Source organism: Lentinus tigrinus (genome assembly GCF_003813185.1).
Source record: "Lentinus tigrinus ALCF2SS1-7 unplaced genomic scaffold L226scaffold_2, whole genome shotgun sequence".
NCBI lineage: Eukaryota > Fungi > Basidiomycota > Agaricomycetes > Polyporales > Polyporaceae > Lentinus > Lentinus tigrinus.
This window is the reverse complement of record NW_027137911.1, coordinates 931,061-948,705: the sequence shown is the minus strand read 5'-3', so window position 1 is coordinate 948,705 and position 17,645 is coordinate 931,061. Positions and strand designations below refer to the sequence as shown.

At 56.7% G+C, this 17,645-nt stretch overlaps 9 protein-coding genes across 9 annotated transcripts; 3 read left to right on the top strand and 6 right to left on the bottom strand.

Annotated features, from left to right (window-relative positions):
* Nucleotides 1-112: 112 nt before the first annotated feature.
* On the bottom strand, nucleotides 113-2,015 carry L226DRAFT_498886 (uncharacterized protein). Its single transcript, XM_067677692.1, has 4 exons — nucleotides 1,848-2,015; nucleotides 1,507-1,791; nucleotides 999-1,434; nucleotides 113-943 (listed from the first exon to the last, which is right to left on the bottom strand). Exons 1-4 carry the CDS (start codon nucleotides 1,996-1,998, stop codon nucleotides 382-384), a joined length of 1,434 nt encoding a protein of 477 aa, XP_067541562.1. The 5' UTR covers nucleotides 1,999-2,015; the 3' UTR covers nucleotides 113-381.
* Nucleotides 2,016-2,416: 401 nt separating this feature from the next.
* On the bottom strand, nucleotides 2,417-3,980 carry L226DRAFT_452839 (uncharacterized protein; the record flags this gene model as incomplete). The annotated part of the gene is made up of 4 exons (XM_067675093.1): nucleotides 2,417-3,598; nucleotides 3,667-3,698; nucleotides 3,765-3,844; nucleotides 3,901-3,980. The coding sequence occupies 4 exons, from the start codon at nucleotides 3,978-3,980 to the stop codon at nucleotides 2,417-2,419; spliced, it is 1,374 nt and encodes a 457-aa protein (XP_067541561.1).
* Nucleotides 3,981-4,686: 706 nt separating this feature from the next.
* On the top strand, nucleotides 4,687-5,971 carry L226DRAFT_529437 (EF-hand). The gene is made up of 6 exons (XM_067679603.1): nucleotides 4,687-4,831; nucleotides 4,887-4,911; nucleotides 5,004-5,221; nucleotides 5,332-5,465; nucleotides 5,536-5,637; nucleotides 5,693-5,971. The coding sequence occupies exons 1-6, from the start codon at nucleotides 4,768-4,770 to the stop codon at nucleotides 5,720-5,722; spliced, it is 573 nt and encodes a 190-aa protein (XP_067541560.1). The 5' UTR covers nucleotides 4,687-4,767; the 3' UTR covers nucleotides 5,723-5,971.
* Nucleotides 5,876-7,588, bottom strand: L226DRAFT_529434 (uncharacterized protein). The gene is made up of 6 exons (XM_067679602.1): nucleotides 7,557-7,588; nucleotides 7,440-7,503; nucleotides 7,303-7,388; nucleotides 6,950-7,242; nucleotides 6,279-6,440; nucleotides 5,876-6,187 (listed from the first exon to the last, which is right to left on the bottom strand). Exons 1-6 carry the CDS (start codon nucleotides 7,568-7,570, stop codon nucleotides 5,979-5,981), a joined length of 828 nt encoding a protein of 275 aa, XP_067541559.1. The 5' UTR covers nucleotides 7,571-7,588; the 3' UTR covers nucleotides 5,876-5,978.
* Nucleotides 7,589-7,761: 173 nt separating this feature from the next.
* L226DRAFT_498873 (multidrug resistance protein 4) lies at nucleotides 7,762-10,311 on the bottom strand (the record flags this gene model as incomplete). The annotated part of the gene is made up of 11 exons (XM_067677691.1): nucleotides 7,762-8,352; nucleotides 8,417-8,506; nucleotides 8,563-8,651; nucleotides 8,712-8,836; nucleotides 8,896-8,928; nucleotides 8,990-8,997; nucleotides 9,054-9,483; nucleotides 9,537-9,630; nucleotides 9,691-9,879; nucleotides 9,932-10,027; nucleotides 10,111-10,311. 11 exons carry the CDS (start codon nucleotides 10,309-10,311, stop codon nucleotides 8,103-8,105), a joined length of 1,605 nt encoding a protein of 534 aa, XP_067541558.1. The 3' UTR covers nucleotides 7,762-8,102.
* An 818-nt stretch (nucleotides 10,312-11,129) lies between these two features.
* On the bottom strand, nucleotides 11,130-13,947 carry L226DRAFT_452533 (P-loop containing nucleoside triphosphate hydrolase protein; the record flags this gene model as incomplete). The annotated part of the gene is made up of 7 exons (XM_067675069.1): nucleotides 11,130-11,243; nucleotides 11,299-11,384; nucleotides 11,444-11,480; nucleotides 11,545-12,134; nucleotides 12,185-13,031; nucleotides 13,084-13,360; nucleotides 13,412-13,947. 7 exons carry the CDS (start codon nucleotides 13,945-13,947, stop codon nucleotides 11,130-11,132), a joined length of 2,487 nt encoding a protein of 828 aa, XP_067541557.1.
* Nucleotides 13,948-14,907: 960 nt separating this feature from the next.
* L226DRAFT_477143 (uncharacterized protein) lies at nucleotides 14,908-16,278 on the top strand. The gene is made up of 3 exons (XM_067676737.1): nucleotides 14,908-15,254; nucleotides 15,309-15,995; nucleotides 16,050-16,278. The coding sequence occupies exons 1-3, from the start codon at nucleotides 14,928-14,930 to the stop codon at nucleotides 16,065-16,067; spliced, it is 1,032 nt and encodes a 343-aa protein (XP_067541556.1). The 5' UTR covers nucleotides 14,908-14,927; the 3' UTR covers nucleotides 16,068-16,278.
* On the bottom strand, nucleotides 16,128-16,654 carry L226DRAFT_125940 (uncharacterized protein). Its single transcript, XM_067672230.1, has one exon. The coding sequence runs from the start codon at nucleotides 16,475-16,477 to the stop codon at nucleotides 16,187-16,189; it is 291 nt and encodes a 96-aa protein (XP_067541555.1). The 5' UTR covers nucleotides 16,478-16,654; the 3' UTR covers nucleotides 16,128-16,186.
* On the top strand, nucleotides 16,335-17,644 carry L226DRAFT_529428 (uncharacterized protein). Its single transcript, XM_067679601.1, has 4 exons — nucleotides 16,335-16,659; nucleotides 16,752-16,974; nucleotides 17,041-17,237; nucleotides 17,290-17,644. The coding sequence occupies exons 1-4, from the start codon at nucleotides 16,472-16,474 to the stop codon at nucleotides 17,501-17,503; spliced, it is 822 nt and encodes a 273-aa protein (XP_067541554.1). The 5' UTR covers nucleotides 16,335-16,471; the 3' UTR covers nucleotides 17,504-17,644.
* Nucleotide 17,645: the final 1 nt, after the last annotated feature.

Below are 17,645 nucleotides of genomic sequence, written 5' to 3'. Positions count from 1 at the left end.
GCAGCTGAGGACAAGTAACGATCGGGCGTTTGACGTAGCGATACACATGACGTATACCCAATTGCAAACGCCCTAACCATGCCTCTCGCGTATATATATCACACAGCAAGAAATCGACTTGAAAAGTAGCATGAAGTCATGACGGTCATACGTATAGATACAAATGTGCATGTGCATGAGAGCGTGGTATTACATATGCAGTGGTCGCGATAGCCAAGAGCGGGAACGGTATAAGCTAAGTGTAAGTAAGTGATGTATGCACATGTCCCGCACTGGAACGAGGAACGTTCGACCATGATGATGAGGGCAAGAAGAGAGAGAATCCATCCAAGCGATCCAAGCGAAAATGCAGAGAAGTGACGAGCCAACGACGCAGAGAATCTAACCCCATCCGTCCCACCGCCCGAACCGCCTGAACTCGCGAAGGATGCACTCCCGTCCGGGCTTCTCCTCCCTCTCGCGTTCCTTACCTTTGTCAGGCCGGATAGTAAAAGAGGATCCGCTCGATGACCTGGGCCGATGCATAGGCATGGTCCTGACGCTAGGTGGAGAGGTAGAAATCGCATACTGCACAGATGGGGTGGGGCCAGGGGAATGTGACGAGGGTGATGAGGGCGATGGGACCACAACAGCCTGAGACGACGTAGACGTAGGAAGAGAGAGCCGGTACCACCCCCCAGAGTATGTGAGTGCGACGAGTTGGTATTCGAAGGGAATCGACCGTCCGGGCTCAAGTTGATCCTCGGGAGATACCTGTATCCAGCCGACGACACATCTCTCTTCATCTACGACGTCCGCGGTCGGAGACTTCGCTGGTTGTGCTGATATTGATATATGTGCTGACTGTGACGGGATCCGGTACTGGGCATATGACCATTCCGAGTCGAAGTACTTCGGAAGATTGAGGTACTGCGTGAGAGGCGAGAACGTCGACTGGCGGTTGCTGCGATCGCGTGCGCATGAGCAATAGCAGACACAACGAATGCAAGAAGACTTACGAGGCGCCAGAACCAGGGGTAAGCGCAAAGACATGCACGGTGCCCTTATCACTCCAGACGCATACCTCGCGTTCGTCCGGACGAAACGCGACGCCATAGATCTCAGCCTTGTCGCTCCCTCTCCGGAACTCCTTCACGAGCTTCCCGGTATTCGTGTCCCATATCCGGATTAGCGTCCCACGCTCGGACGTGGTGGCGAGCAGACGACCAGACGGCGGCACAGACAGCGTGGTGAGGGCACTCGTGTGCGCCGCGATAATCGATACTGGGTGCTTTGTGGGCGCCGGCGGCGGTCGTGGTGGCGGCGTGGATGATGGAGGACCGATCGGAGTGGGAGGAGGACAGGGCGGTAGGTGCACGAGCTGGATATGGCCCATCTGGTGTCCGGGGATGGCCAGAAGCGTGGAGTATGCGGCCGTAGCTAACGCTAGGAGACCTGGAATCGATGGATAGCAGAATGAGGCTCCCTGTCTGATCGCCAAAGGGCACATATCCGAAGAGAACGCACCTCGCATGTTGTCACATGTATCCCACTCTCCGTACCGCGAGACCGTCTCCCCGACCTGGAAGACGACGACCCGCCGTCGAAGCGCGACCGCGAGCCAACCGCGCCTGCATGCCAATCCCCTGACCTTCTCTCTGAACTCCAATTCAGCGACCTCTTGCGCGAGTGCATCATCCCAAAGAATGACCTTATTCGGAGGGTACCGCGGGCTCCTGCCGCCACCGACGAGAAACAGGAGTGAGGACGTGTGCAACGGCACCACGAAGGACAGTGTCCCTCCTGTGATCTCTGTTGACCCAGTAAGCAGATCGCATCCTAGGCTGAGAAGCGATAAGATGACATACCACGTTTCCGGATGAGCTGCAGAGGCCATGTGCGGTAGATCGCGAACCCGGCGGGTGTGGAGGTCGTAAAGATGCGGTTCTCTGGATCGAAGCGGGCGTCGAAGATGGAGACAGGAGCGGTCGAGCTTATAGAGTGCCGCGCAAGATTCATCAGTTGGTGGTCAGAAGCAGAGACAGGCGGCGGGAGGACGAGTCTGCACGGCGCGTACGCCCTGCTGCTTCGCATTATTGCTGTCACGTGCGAGCTTCACGCAATAGGCATGTTGTCGACGCGAGCCATGCTCCCGCCACGAGCGTCGGAACAGCACGCGAGAGCACACAAGAGGAGTGCAAGCAATAGTTTGTACATTCGAGACTAAGCAATGAGTAGCGACACAAAGACCGATGCAGTTAAGTAAAGCATACATATGCTGGACGATCCCGTAGGCTACAATGACGCCTGATACAGATGGTAGATGTGCATGTCATATATACGTGTTCCAAACCCAAGATGCAACCCCTCATATAACACAAAACCCACTATACCACCCAGTGCCTAGGATACACCTTCACGTTCCAAGAGTTGGCCGCTAGCCACGCGAGTGGGTGGATGCGGCGCTCGCAGCGTACGCAGGCGGGCCGCCGACGAACGAAGCAGGTCCGTACGAAGTCGAGTTGCGACTGGTTTGAATCTGTGACCGGGGAGTGCTTTGGACCTCGCCGCGCCAAGATTTGGGCGGGCGGAGGTCGACGTGAGCGAGTTGCTGGCGCGCCAATTTGAACTCCTGTTCCTCCATCTGGTTCTGAGCGAGGATTGCGGCCTTTGCTTCAGCCTGCCTCTGCAGCTCTGCCTCTGACTCGTCGGAGAGGTAGTCTGTGAATCCACCGTCAGAGATGACGGTGGTCTCTGAGCTGCTGCCGCTACTGCCGCTCGAGGCGCCCGACGAGATACTCATCTTCTCGACCTTGTCGACCGTCTCCTCGATAGTACTGCCACCACGTCGCGAAGCGGGAGCCTCCGGAGTGCGCTCTATGGGAACGCGTTCCACTGAGACTTCCGTTCGTCGTGCAGGTGTAGGGACTGTTCGACGGCGCTGCGGGATACTGTCCGCAGTGGCCTTCGATACGGAGGGGGCGATGGAAGATATCGATGGCCGACGTTCAGAACTCCGACGAGCAACTGACCCGCTAAGCTCAGCGTGCTTGCGTCCAGGAGAGTTCTGGGATGTGTTCGAAGGATCCGGACGCTTGTCTGCGAAGACATCCATCGCAGAGCGCCTGCTGCTCTGATACTGCTCCATGGAAGATGCGTTTGGGAGCGAGGACGAGGTGCCATCTCCACCGCTACCGCGAGACACCGTTGCGAGAGAAGCAGTCACCTGTTGCGGGCTTCCTCCCGAGCGGCCCTTCGTCGGGACCGCCACAGCGTTGCTCCGGGTGGTCCCCGTCTCCGTCCGGGTAGGGCTGGCGACATTGTAGCTCGACCGCCTAGACATGGTGGGTGCAGCGGACTGCACGACTGCAGCCCGCACACTCCCGGTGGGACTGCCCAAGGGGGGAGTACCCCTGGGGGAGATGGGGCCGCTCGCGCAAACGCTGTCGAGCACGGTCTTGATCTCAGGCGGTATGGGGACATGGTGGACGATGCTGACGGAGGGCCAGTCCGCAGCTGGGATGTACTTGTGCTCGCTGGGGTTCGGGGGACGGCAGCAACCCGGCCAGCCCGGGTTCTGGTAGCCGGCGCGGGTCGGTGGCGGATTTGTCTTCGCCCACTGTGGCGGGTGGAGATGAAACAGTTGAGGAGAGGAGATCGACAGGGTACGGGGCGCCGAGAGCTTACCTTACAGTAGCCGCAGCCGTTGAAGGTCGCCACTATAGGACCGATCTGAGGTTAGGCCCCGGCGATAACGGATGGAAGAGCGAGGTCGGGGGACTGACCCTCAGCGTTCTTGAGGAACATCACATCGTGGCGGGGATGGTTTGCGGTGTTTCGGCAGATATCCTTGATGTGGGGACATCTGGATAGGCGGGGTGTGGGCGCCAGAGGAGGAATGAAGCGGGGAGGAGTGTATACCTGGAGGCGCTAGGCTTGAAGACCTTGCACATGGGGCAGGTGCTGGTTGCCTGCTGGAGGGAGCCTACTGCGTAGCACATTGCGGGGACGGCGATAGTGGAGCAGAGAGCGAGACGGAGAGGGCGAGCAGGGAAGGCAGGACGGCGGAGAGAGGGCTCGAAAAGGGGCGAGAGGTATTTGTACTGCGAAGGAGCAGGAAGAAGGCAAATGCATGCGGTTCCTGCTCACGTAGCTGATCAAGTCCATTTAGGCGAGTCATATAAGTTCACGGTGATAAACCCAGGGAGAGGCGGAGAGACGGTCGTGCTGGCTTGCATGGCTGCACTATGCTCGCAAATGGTGGTTCTACGCAGCCCTCTGTCCAGCGTGCTTCCTTTCTCTGTCGTCCCCGCCTCGAGGCAGCAGCATGCCTCTCCTCCCAGCCGTACCATCACCCGCATTTCCCTTGCATATCACTTATCGCGCAAAATAATCCCTGTCTGCGCAGCCCGGCCCTCGCACCCGCCTTGCGCTGCGTCGGGCAGGCTGGGGCCGCTGCCAGGGGCGGGGCGCTGCTGGCTTGGCAGGCGTTGTCCTCGTCTGCGTTGTCCTTGGACAAGGACAAGGACGGGCGCGGGAGCACACTTGGGGTCTTGTGGTGGGCCTTGGACTTATCGCCCATGACGCGCCCGGCGCTTGGCGCGTCGTTCACCGCCTCTGCGAATCTAGGCTGTCCACCACTTAGCACGATATACAGCGTACTTACCTGCACTTACCCGCTCCGCCTCGCTCTCCGCCTCTGTCACCCTCTCTGTGGTCTCCCTCTTTGCCCGCTTCCGCCAGCATCGCTAGAACTGCCCCCGCTGCTGCTCGAATCCCTCGCGTGCCATGGGCAAGTCGCAGAGCAAGCTCTCTCCAGAACAACTCGCCGATCTCCAGAAACACACCTACTGTGCGTGTGTTCCATCGCTCAAGCCGTGACACTCACAAGACATGCTGCCCTCCAGTCGATAAGCGAGAACTACAACAGTGGTACGCAGCGCGCCCCGATCGCGATGATGCATCTTTCCCGTGGCTCACCGCCCTGCCCTCCCTTCCGTTCTTTCCGCGTGCCGTTGTCCCAGGTACAAGGGCTTCCTCAAAGACTGCCCCTCCGGCCAGCTCGACAAGGCCGAGTTCGGCCGAATATACAAGCAGTTCTTCCCCTTCGGCGACCCCGGCGACTTCGCCGACTACGTCTTCAACGTCTTTGACGAGAACAAGAACGGCACCATCGACTTCAAAGAGTTCATCTGCGCGCTCAGCGTCACCTCCCGCGGAAGGTTAGACGAGAAGCTCAAATGTAAGCCCGCGTTCTGCCCCCTCCCCAGCCTAGTCCCCACCGTTCTCGCCTTCGCGTCACGTAAACCTGCCCGTTTCCCCGCGCGCCGCTGACCTGAGCGCGTGCACTAGGGGCGTTCCAGCTATATGACATCGACGGAGACGGCTTCATCACCTATCAGGAGATGCTCCAGATCGTCCAGTCGATATACAAGATGACCGGTCAGATGGTGAAGCTCCCCGTGGACGAAGACACCCCAGAGAAGGTGCGCATCGCGTTCTAGAAGCCTTGTCGTTGGTTCGTCATTAATGCGAATGCCGTTCTCTCCATTTCAGCGGGTGGACAAAATCTTCAGCGATATGGACAGGGACAAGGACGCCAAGCTCACGTATGACGAGTTCGTGGAGGGCAGCAAACGCGACCCGACGATCGTGCAGGTGCGTAAGCCGCATTCTGATGTCATGCAGCCCGAACCAATCATCTCTACCGCAGGCGCTCTCACTATATGATGGGCTCGTATAGTAGCCTGCAGGCATCGATCGTCCGGGTGCGTTGTGCTTCCGTAAGTAGGCAGGCAGGCATGCCCAGTGCCTACCGATATCACACACGAACGTTGTATTGACAAGGCGACCCTCTCGTAAGCAGGTCTGTCTTGAGGAAGGAAGGAAGGACCTTGTCCCGAAGCTGTACGACCTGTAATGATGTTTCCGCTGTTGTAGACCGTGAATGTATGGTATATCATTATGGATAACTTGCGTCGCTCTCTCAGCAGTGCGCGCTACTTCGCCTCAGCAGGTAGTCTGCCATACTTTCTCAATATCCTCGCGTCAACGTCTTTTGCTATCCACGAGTGCAGCCCTTCCGAAAACTCGAGGTTATCCCGCTCGGCCTTGAACAATTTGTTGTAATCCTGCGCCTGGCCAGGCTGGGGCGCCGCTGCGGCAGCAGCCGCAAACGGCGTGGTCATATCCCGCGAAGAGTCGGCAGCTGATAGCGCAACCGCGAACAGAAGGTCGAGAAGCGGGGCACAGCTCCTTCAGCGGCGGATTCGCAGTGATATAGGATAAATGACACGCACAGTTCTCTCCGCCGAGAATGAGCCGGTACAGCCCGTTCAGGCCGAAGAAGTTGAGGAAGTACCACGACAGCGACGATACCCACCGCACATCCATGTCGGGTGTTTCTACGCCACGCTGGAGCATGCTCTTGAAGCCCAGCGTGAGCGGGAACGGCAGCTTGACTGTAATGCGGAATGTGGTGAGAAACGGGCATCAGAGGGACGATCACATGGACGTGAGCAGCGGCAGCGAGCCCGGAGGCGGAAGTTCGCGCATGGACTATGACAGGAAGGGAAGACGGAGGCGGAAGAAGCCAGCCAGCGGAGACACCAGAAGACCCTGGGCGGAGAGTGTATTCTGAACTCATAACGTCGGTCGCGGCACATGAAGCCGTTCGGACGGTGGGACTTCTGCTACAATCTCGGATGGTGGCGCAATATGTGCTGCGCGCTGGCACTGAACGGCTCGTGAACTGGGTGCCTTGAGTATAGCATGTACTATACACCCGGCCAGCAGGTCATGCTGTCGAGGCACGAGGTTCTTCCACACGTTCTCGCACGTCGCGCCCGCGCGAGTGACAGGGGGATGGCCTGCACTCAGGCACTCAAAAGCATGGAAACACGATGGAAGAAATACGCGCAGCTGCGGTAGAAGGAAATGGGATGTATGTGAAAGAGGCAGGGGGACTCACTGAGTACAAAACCCTGGAAGAAAAAGTTGATCCATCCCATGATGACCATCTGCGGAACCATCATAACCATCTGCGTCTTCATGCCCGCCATCATGCCGTCCATTGCAGCCGGGTCGGTGAGGGGGTTCGGCGGTGCACTCGCAGGTGCGTCAGCTTTCGGCGGACCATCCTTGAGGTACGTTCCCTCGGCGAACGCATGCGAGAGATATTGAGAGATTGCCTTGTAGTACGTCGGGGGCAGTGGGGAGTTTGCAGACGTCGCGCGGAGGATTTGCGAGCGGATGAGAGCGCGTCTGCGTTACGCGGCGCGTGCGTGAGGGAGTATGTGGAAGCGGACGGCGCAGGGGACGTACTGTTCTCGGATGGCGTTTCTGGGGAGTTTCTTAGGGGCAGACTGGAGGAGAAGGACGATGTAGTGCCGCAGTATGCCCACCAGGATCTGCACTATAGGTTATGGCACATGCATGCGTGTGGAGGCTGTATGACGCACCATGACCACGGTGATGGGGAAGAGCACCCAATCCCGGATTTGGGGGTCGAGATACAGAGACACTCTGCGCAGGTGTGTGAGCATGTAGCAGGGGTTTGCAAAGACATTGAGACATACGTAGAGCTCGACATGGTGGACGTCGGAGGCAGAGCTGCTTATGGGCGCTTCTGATCGACGCGGTCATGATCGAAGAGCGCCCAACTGCCACCGAAAGTAACCACCAGCTACTATGGAACCGTTGGGCCCCTGCATAATTCCTTAGAAGGTTTGTTCACATGTGAGTGTAACTCGCTGAACTTCTAAGTGTAGTATATACACTTCAATGCCTGGATAATATCACGAAATCATTGCTACAAGTCTGGACTCTGCTCACAGGTACTACCGTGGTATACAGCCGCCGACCGACTGTGCCTGTGTCCATGGGGATATAGGTATGTATAGTTACATTACGGAGTGTCGACGAGCCTAATAAAGGTAAACGACGACCCGTACATCGTGAAGTCATATAATGATGCAGAAAGACGTTAAAGTCGGTGCAGTACTGTCTATGAATCGTGGAGTGGCAGATGAAGCAGCTGGCGAGAACTCATCGCTCCTACCCCTGCTTTTGCCTTTCGTGAGCTGCGTCGAACGGCACCGCAGTAGCAGTGCATGTGGTATCGTTCACCGCGCCAGAGAGCTGTTGGCTCGCATCTTTTCGCCGTAGAACCATAGCCAGACCGGGAATGGAATACCGAGGGCGATGGCCAGTCCAGCAAGGAGCGAGTTACCTCCGCCGAGACCAAGCTTTGCGAACATCTGAGAGCCGAAGAGCGGGAACGCGAAGCCCAGCATTGACCGGAAGACCGACGCTGCAGCCAGTGCGCTCGCGGCATATGTGAAGGTGTCGACGAGATACAATTGGATAGGGAGGCTGTGGTGAAACAGTTTGTCAGGATGGTCCGACCGTTGAGTGCGTTGAAGCCGCATCCACTTACAATGTCGTCATCATTCCGAAGCCGAAGATACCTGTCCCAATGATGGGCATGATCCAGTGAATGCGTGCTTGAGCGGACCATCCATACCAGCTGTCGATGAGATGAGTCCACGAGACGAAGTTCCGAAGCACAAGAATCCAACGTACAAGATACCAACGGGTACAAACAGGGAGCCGAAAACCAAGGCAGGAATTCGGAACTCAGGCTTGCCCTTGCCGCCATTCTTCTTGACCAACTGTGGGCCAAGCACTCGGAATGAGAACCCCCAAAAAGATTGCAGTCCATGACAACGTACGTTTCCGTAGACCAAATCGCCTACCCAAGCACCGAAGAGCGTCGCGGCAAAGAACCCAACACCAAGACCGATATACGCGAGACCGCCTACGCCGAGACTGAATCCGTAGATGCCAGTAAAAATATCTATTCCGCCCCGTCAGTATCAGATCACAGGACACGCGACGGCTCCAGGTTTGACTCACCTGGGAAAATAGCGAACATGAGGTAGTAGATACCTACAGCGAGTTGTCAGTTAGTATGCCCGGGGGGTCGGGGACAAGCAATGTTGCTGCGCACCATACATCCTATTCATCGGGGTTAGCGGTTAATCCACGAAGTGGAATGTCCTAACGGAACTCACAGTGCCATGTACGCGCTCAGCAGGAAGCAAATAATGCTCCTCGTCAACAGGATGAACGGCCGAGTCATGTCGACCCAGAGTCGGTGCAGCTTGCTCCCATGCTCCTCGATGAGGTGGGGGTGCAATTTGGCGGCTGCCTCCGGATCGGTCGCCTTCTTTGCTCGTCGGAGACGAATCACCGGATGATACGTCTCACGCAAGAGCGGGATACCGATCACGGCGGCAATCGCGCAGAGGCCGCCCACGACGACAAAAATGTACTTGAATCCAATCGTCTGGGCAATGAAACCGCCTGCCACTGGACCGATGACAGGACCGAGGAGGGGACCAAGAGAGTAGATGGCCATGGCGGATGCTCTCTCTCTCTCCGAGAACAGGTCACTTATGGACCCACCACCGCATGCGATCGGTGCGCTTCCGGCGAAACCAGCTGCGAATAATTCAATGAGTTGCTGCTGAGTGCCAATAAGAGGTGAACCTTACACAACACTCGGAAACCGATTAGGGAACCGGTAGTCGGCGAATAAGCGCACCCGAAGCTAAATGCCAGGAACAGTAGGTTGCCAATGTGGAGAACCTGCAAGGGTATTAAGCTTACGCTTCGTACAACACCCTCAATGGCGGAGGTATCACATACCCAAGAACGACCATAGATCTCAGATATAGGGGCTAGAAAGAGTGGTCCTATGGCGAATGTAACTAAGAAGACACTCAGTGTGGCCGCTGCTACTGTCTCGCTCGTGATGCCATAGTGCTCTGCGATAGATGGCAAAGCGGGCGCCATCATAGATGAGCCAAGGGGGGTGACGAAAGTGTATAATGAGACCTGCAAACTGGTTGTTCATGGTACGGCAGATGAAATTCATCATGGCACTCACGATGGAGGTCATAAGCCACTTCTTGCGAGTAGGCCAGTTTCTGGGGTTTGCAGGGTCATGCTGCCAATCATCTTCCAAGTTCTCCAGAGCCTCCTCCTACAGGTCCATTGCATGTCCACCGATCGCACGTTCAGCACCTACGACCGCCCACAAACTCCCGATCACTGGCAGCTTCGCACCTTCTTGTCCTCAGGGAAAGCCGACTGCCCCTCTCCTCCATGCAAGACATTGTTCTCCTTGGACTTCTCAATCACGTCACAATTTGGGTCAACCTGCTCGGGCGATGGAACATGGGTGCCAGAAGAAATAGTCGGGGTCCGGGACGCCTTGAGCGGCTCCGCATTGACGAGTGCCACGCTGCCTTGGTCGTTCTCAGACATTGAGACGAGAAAGGGCAAGAAAAGACGGCGGTGCAGGCACTGGGAGGGAGGGCAAGGGCAGACTTTCCCGCCACGGCCTACCTATAAGTATCGCTGCTTCCCCACACAGCGGGGATGTACTCGACTGTCATCTACGATTTGTAACGGAAAGACTATTCTCCGGCCGGGAAACTACCAACATAATGTATACCCATCAATATGAATGATCTCTGAATTCTGCACGACTTTGCAGCCGTAGCAGCTCGCCTGGCTTAGTAAATAATGACTATGAGAATCTGTTGCACGGTGCACACTGTTCCATACCGTCAACCATGCTTTCCAAAGATCAGTAGAGTACAGACGTGAATGAATGGGAACAACCCTTGACCCCACAACGTCAGCAGATACAGGCGAAAGCCGTCTCGTTCGCACTGATTGTCGCCCGGCAATAAGTCCGGCCTGCATTCGAGATCACAGACATAGATCCCATGCCAGATACAGCAGTGCTGCAACCCATAGCAACGTAACCCAAACCAAAGTCCTGAGCCCCGTCTGTGTGGCAAGTTTGAGGCTTGCATCCTACTTGGAGGTACTCTAGGTAGTGCTGCAGGCAGTGTCGAGAACTTTCTGCTCAAGTCTAGGAATGTTCCCTCGCAACAGAGACCGCAAATAACAACTGTGGCTGTGGGACCAACTTACCGCATCGGGACCTATCCACCCCAAGGCACGCAGATCCAGATCTCAGTAAAACGAGGCTACTCAACAGATGAGCAAAAATGTATGTACCAAACGCTCTGGACAAATATCGACATCGTCCCGAGTCCTGACAATGCGAAGCCTTACACGACGCTGTAACGACCAGCGGTCGCAGTGGGATTCCGCATCTCGGCTTGCAGTGCCGCGGCTGATGCCTCGACGAGCAGCCGTTTGATCTCCCGGACCGCTTGTTCCACCTAGGAGCGCATGTGAGTGACTGTCCCGGGACCTTCGAAGAATCATAACGCTCACCCTCCACTCCTCGTTGGACTCGATGAGGAGGTGCAACTTGGGCGGACCTTCCGGCGGAGGCTCCTTCCCGGGCTCGTAGTAGATACCTGTATCAGAATAATGTGAGGCATCCTGACCTTGTGTAGTATCCAGCATGTGGACGCACCTTTGTTTGTCACTGAAGCGCCAGTCATATCGATGAGCTAGAAGCGAGCCATGTGAGTAACCCCAACGCAGATAAGACATAACAACGATGAAAGCACATACCTGGACCATGGTCTCCTTGTTGGTAACGCGCCACCTGGCCTTCTGCGGGTAGTCGTTGATAGGAATGATGGCATGGAACTCCGTCGCGTCGATGGCAGTCCGCTTGCTGGTCAGTTCCTCGTGCTGGATCTGCGATTGCGCGACAAGCTTATGCGCCCGCAGCTGAGCGTTGAGCTTCGCCACCACACTCAACGCCTGCTTGTGCGCTACAGTGTCCTTGCCCGCCCGCTCGGCGTCCTCCTGCGCCTGGCGCAGCGAGTTCTGGAGCTTCTCCTCCTCTTTCGCCTGTGCAAGGCGTCTGGCCTGAGCAGCAGCACCTGCTACGCCCAACAGACCCTTGGAGGAGTCTGGAGCAGGGCCACGCTTGACTTCGACCTTGAAGTTGCCGAAGGTCATGTCGTCCTGCGGAGCCTTGGTCTCGGCGGCTGCAGTCTCCGTGGTCGCTGCCTTCTCCTCTTCGGGTTCGCCGTAAGCCTTACGCTCCGCCTTCTCCTTGGCATCACGCTCTTGGTCGAGCCGGTCAAGACCTTTGCCTCCGAAGCCAGAGCCGGCGGCCTTCGCCTTACCAGACTTGACTTTCTCAAGGAAGCCTGTGCAGTCGTCAGCATCATAAACTAACCGTACGCTACGCACGACTCACCATTGGCAAGCTCTTCAAGCTCCTTCGGCACAGCAGCGTTACTAGCCTGCAACGCGCGATAGATATCAACTGAATACCTGTCCTGCTCCGGCGTGATGAACGTCACGCATGTCCCCTTGTTGCCCGCACGACCTGTACGGCCGGCGCGATGGACGTAGTCCTCCATATGGTTCGGCGCGTCGTAGTTAATGACAAGTTTGAGCTGCTTGACATCGAGACCACGAGCAGCGACGGAAGTGGCGATGACGATGGGGACGACGCCAGACTTGAAGTCCGCGATAGTTGAGTCACGGTCGACCTGATCCTTACCGCCGTGGAGCGACATACAGAGGTAGCCTTTGCGCATAAGTTCGCGGAGAAGATTGTCCGCAGCCTCTTGCCTATCAACGAAGATGAGCGTGCGACCTTCCGGGTCCTCGTTGTACGTCTGTCCGAGGATCTCGAGGAGGCGGTTGAACTTCGTCTCTTCTTCCCGGACCTCAACAATCTGCTCGATCTCGGCGGCCACGACTGACCGACCTCCAACGGTGATCTCGAGAGGCTTCTTCAGGATTTTGCGCGCGAGGGAGTCCATCTGACGTGGGAATGTCGCGGAGAAGAGGACAGTCTGACGATCCGGTCGGATATTGTTCACGATTTTCATGACCTGCGGCTCGAAACCCATGTCGAACATGCGGTCAGCCTCGTCCAGAACAAGATACGTGACGCGCTTGAGATTAGTTACGCGACCCGAATTCGCAGTCAGGAGGTCGATCATCCGCCCTGGTGTGCAGACGATTATCTCTGCCCCCTTCTTCATCTCAGCGATCTGGTCCTTGATTGGGGAACCACCATAAGCACAGACAGCCTGCATGGATGGATCAGACAGCAAGTCATGTGAGCAAAGTAGTAGCACTCACTCGAAGACCGAGGACTCGGAGGAATGGCTTACACTCCCTATGAATTTGCACGGCCAACTCGCGAGTAGGAGTCATGACGACTGCGACAGGTCCTTCCATTTGCTCGAGTGGTCGCTGGTCTTTGATGTGCCGGAACATGGGGAGCAAGAAGGCAATGGTCTTGCCCGAACCCGTCTTGGCCACACCGATAACGTCTCGACCGGACATGATAGCGGGAATGGCCTGGGCTTGGATTGGTGTAGGAGCAGTGTAGTTGAGCTTCTTGATGACCTCCAGACTAGACTGTGGTAAGCACAAACCAAGTGGAGGGCAAAGGGTCAAAACGTACCAGCTTGCAGGAAGACCAAAATGACTCCATTTGGTCACTGGACGAGGGCAGTCAACTCCACGAATCTTAATGCCGTCAAGCTCCAGACGCAGGAGCTCAGCTTCCTCGTCAGTCATTTCAGCGATATCCGGCGGTGCGATGTAGAACTCCTTGCGGAACGGTTCGTATGCTATGCGTGAGTGGTCGACCGCAGCGAGATCCTTCTTCTTCGCCTTCTTCGCAGCGAGGGCAAGGATGTCCTCCGGATTGAGATCGGTTGCATCGAGCTCATCCGGTCCAGGGGTCTCTTCGTCTCCATCGTCGACGTCGCGCTCGTCTAAGCGAACTCCAAGGCCACCGTTCGCTTTCAGCTTCTTCATGTCCTCGAGATTGACCTTCTTCACCTCCTCCTTGACGCCACTCATGAACGCCTCCAGAGGGTCGATCTCGTCGTCCTCATCCATGGTGTCTGCGGCCTTGGCAGGAGCGGCGGCATTGTCGTCATCGTCGTCGGCTTCGAGATCGCCAATGTTCGACTGACTATCGGCCATTGTCATGTCGACCTCAGGGAGGTCTAGGGTCTGCAACTTGTGTTTCGTCTCGACGGAGTCATCGAAGACAGCAGCAGACTTCGAGGTCTTCAGTAGCTCCGGCTTCAAAGGCAGGCCCTTCAATCCCAGAGTACCCAAAGCAGACCGGTTCAGCTGAGAGCCTGCAGTACCGTTGGCCACTGGGGCGACTATAGAGGATCAAGTGGTGTGAAATCATGAATTGAAGGACAGTCATAGATTTGCTCACCTGCGGCGGACTTTCCAGCCAGTGCCATGGCCTTTGCCTTGGCCTCGTCCAAAGCTTTCTTTGCGTCCCGCTCCTTCTTCCACGCCTCTAACCTCGCCCTCTTTGCCTTCAACTTCTCATCCTCTACGGGGGGCGTTGCAGGTTTGCGCTCCGCTGGGGGTGGTCCTCGAGGGGGTGATGCAGGACGGTCCCTATCGCGGCGGTCTCGTGAGCGGGACCGACGGCGGTCGTCGCGCCTGTCATCACGGTAGTCGCGGCGTCGGTCGTCCCGATACCTATCTCTGTCTCTGTCTCTGTCCCTGTCCCGCTCGCGCTCCCTGTCCCTCTCACGTTCCCTGTCCCTGTCCCGCTCCCTCTCCCTATCACGATCCCTGTGGTAGCCGTCGCGGTCGCGGTCCCGATCCCGATCCCTGTCGTCGTCGTACCTCGATCTAATGGGCCTTTGGGCGTTGCGCCTGGTCGGCGACGGAGACCGTGGTGAAGAGCGGTGAGACGGCCTTACCCTCTTATTTGGTGAGTCTGGGGAATAGGAACGGTCTCTTCTGGCCATGACGGAGTGAGTGGAGGTAGAAGTCTGAACGTCCACCGGGCAGAAGCACTCATGCCGTACCAGAGCGCACAGGCGCTCTTTTTGTTTGTCATCGCTTGGTCATTTCCCAATTCAGACGGATTGCGTATGTATTACTTACTTACGCCCGATGTAAGCGCCCTCGGGACATTGACTCTCTCCCCGACCACGATGTCCTTCCACATCCTCGACACTCCTCTCCTGCTCGAGACATTACCTACGAAACTTCCTCCTGGGAAGAAGCAGCTCAGCTCTTCACAGGATGCGATTGCTGCCTTAGTCCACACAGCTTTCGTTGTTCTTGGCTTCCATCTTGCCGCAGTCGACGAGGACGCCCCGTCGCGCACCTACGATAACGATGTACTTCCCGAGGAATGGAATCATCATGGTCCTGGCAGTTACACGTTCAGGTACAAGCACGAGCAGAGTGACCAGGAGTTGCTCGTGAAAATTGTCAAGATGGGCAATCGCCTGCTCATCAACTCCATTGCGACGCAGGTATGCAGCCTCCACTCGTCTCTCATGTCAAATGGACTTACACAATCATTCCAGGGTGAGAAAACTGCTACTTTGGATATCCCTGTGAATGACTTCACGTCGCCGTCGTTCTTCCCTCATGATATGGATGCCTCTGACCGTCCTTCGCTTGTCGACGGTTTCATCTCGACGAATCGTCTGGATGACTTCGTTACCCGGTTCAAGCTCACGACCATGCGAGAGCTCATTCCGGGTTTGCCCAAGGAAGCTTACACTGAGCATACGGAGTCCGACTCTGGCCCCAGCCGGCTCCGGGAGTCGGAGTCAGCTGTTCCTGCAAGAGTCCAGCTTGAGGAACCCCCACGTCCGGAGGCACCGCCTAACCCACCGCGTGGCGCTAACATCCAACCGCCGTCCAACCCTCTCGAGATTGGTAGACGTGATCGCGACCCCTTTCCTAGCAATCCATTTGCCCCTCCTTCTCTGTTCCCCGACAACGGGGGCGACGGCATGTTCGTTGGCCCCGACCATCCAATCTTCGGTCCAGGCATGCAAGGTAGAGGACCGGGTGGCCAAGGTCCTTGGGGTGGGGACGGGTACCTCCCTCCTCTAGGGGCACCTCCAGGTGCCAGATTCGATCCTGTCGGCCCTGGAATTGGTCCAGGTGCTCCCTTCCCCGGTCGCGGGGGCATGCCGAGACGTGGAGGAGGTCCATTTGGCGGACAAGACCCTGACTTCGACGACTTCCCCCCGCCCGGTTCTGTGAGTCACTATCTTCTTCTGCACCGCAGCGTCATCACTAACCTGCTGCGTCAGCGTGACATGTTTATGTAGGAAGTGAAAGAACAACCGTTTGTCTGATCGCTATCGAATGCAATGTACTGCTACTGTTCTTACATAGGTGCTTGTTCTGGATTGTATGTTTGTTCCCTGATGTATTGTGCGCCTCCGAGTCATGCATACGCATATGTACTTGTGTCGGCTTGTAGCATAGTGAGGTGATATGAATTGTACTGCGCCGTGTGCCGCAATTGCGAAACCGCACTTCCTAAAAGCGAGCTTTGTGGGGCGTGACTCTGCTGCGAAGTCCCGCGTACGTACAGATGCTGATCAGCCCAAACTAGCACAACTTGCCCTCCGATCCCTATATAAGAACCTCTATTTCTTCCGCTCCGTCTACATCCTGAACACGTCCATTCTCTACACGCTACCGCGACAACGCAACACAACTTGACACTATGCATTCACCTACACGCTCACCCACTCGCACCCGAAGACAGACGAACGGGGACATTCCGTCGTTCATGCGCCGCCCTCCGAAACCGGACGGTGTCAAGGATCGCCGCGCCAATCCCGCCGTAACCAGTCTCTCTCCCGCCGAACTCGAAGAACGATACCAACACAATGCACGCATCCTAGCCGAGACGTGAGTCTACCCTGCCCGCTCCGTATCCGAAAGAGAGCATGTCGTGATTTCCAGCCTCCTCTCCCACCTTTCCTCCGTTCATCGGAATACAGGTCTACATCCAGTTCTACTTTCATCAGGCAGCTTGAGGACGAGCAAGCTGCTATCAGGGCGAGGCTGGGTGAGGTCGGGGTGGAGGGCATCCGATCACAGTTGGAGCACACGAGGATCCAGGAAGACGACTCGATGAACGTTGACCCCAGCCCGAACCCGCCGCCCCCGCCACAAGAGGAGCCTCGCCCCATTGGCGCAAAGCAGCGTGCACTCGCGCGATGGGTACGTGTCACGTCTTCTTCGTTGTCGAAGGGTTTTGTATTCATGCGGGGGCGAACGCTGCAACAGAACGCCGCGCATGGCGGGGATGCGCCTCAGGCCGGCGGTATGTCATCCGACGAAGCGGCGAAGATCCTGCAAGAGACGTTCCGGCGCGAACAGGAGCACAAGGCAAAGGTCATGGATAGGCGAAGGCGACGCGGGGAGATGATATCAGGAGAGCACCTCACGCGAGCCGAGAAGGATGCGCGGATGCTTGCGTTCTTGTGAGTGCCTTCGGTCTACTCGTGTTGTGCAAGCCTAATCCACTTCTATCAGGACATACAAACCGACAGACTCAGATCTCGAAGACGACGACGACGACGAAGAGGATGAAGAAGACGAGGAGGGCCGACCGTCATGGTTTGACGAAGACGACCAAGAAGATGGGGTAAAGGGGCAAGACATTGTGGAGCCCGACTACGAAGATCTATCCAGTATCATCCGTATCGACGAGGCAAGGATCCCGTGGGCCATCCCGCGGGAAGAATAGACTGTATCACAGCGGTGTATCTTATCCGAGGATGTAACGATTAATGTGTAGCAGTAGAACATATCCAGGACGCGCATAGTTCGAACGATAGCATACATACTGGTAATAGGCGTGGCGTGAATCAGAAGAGCGAAAGTAACCG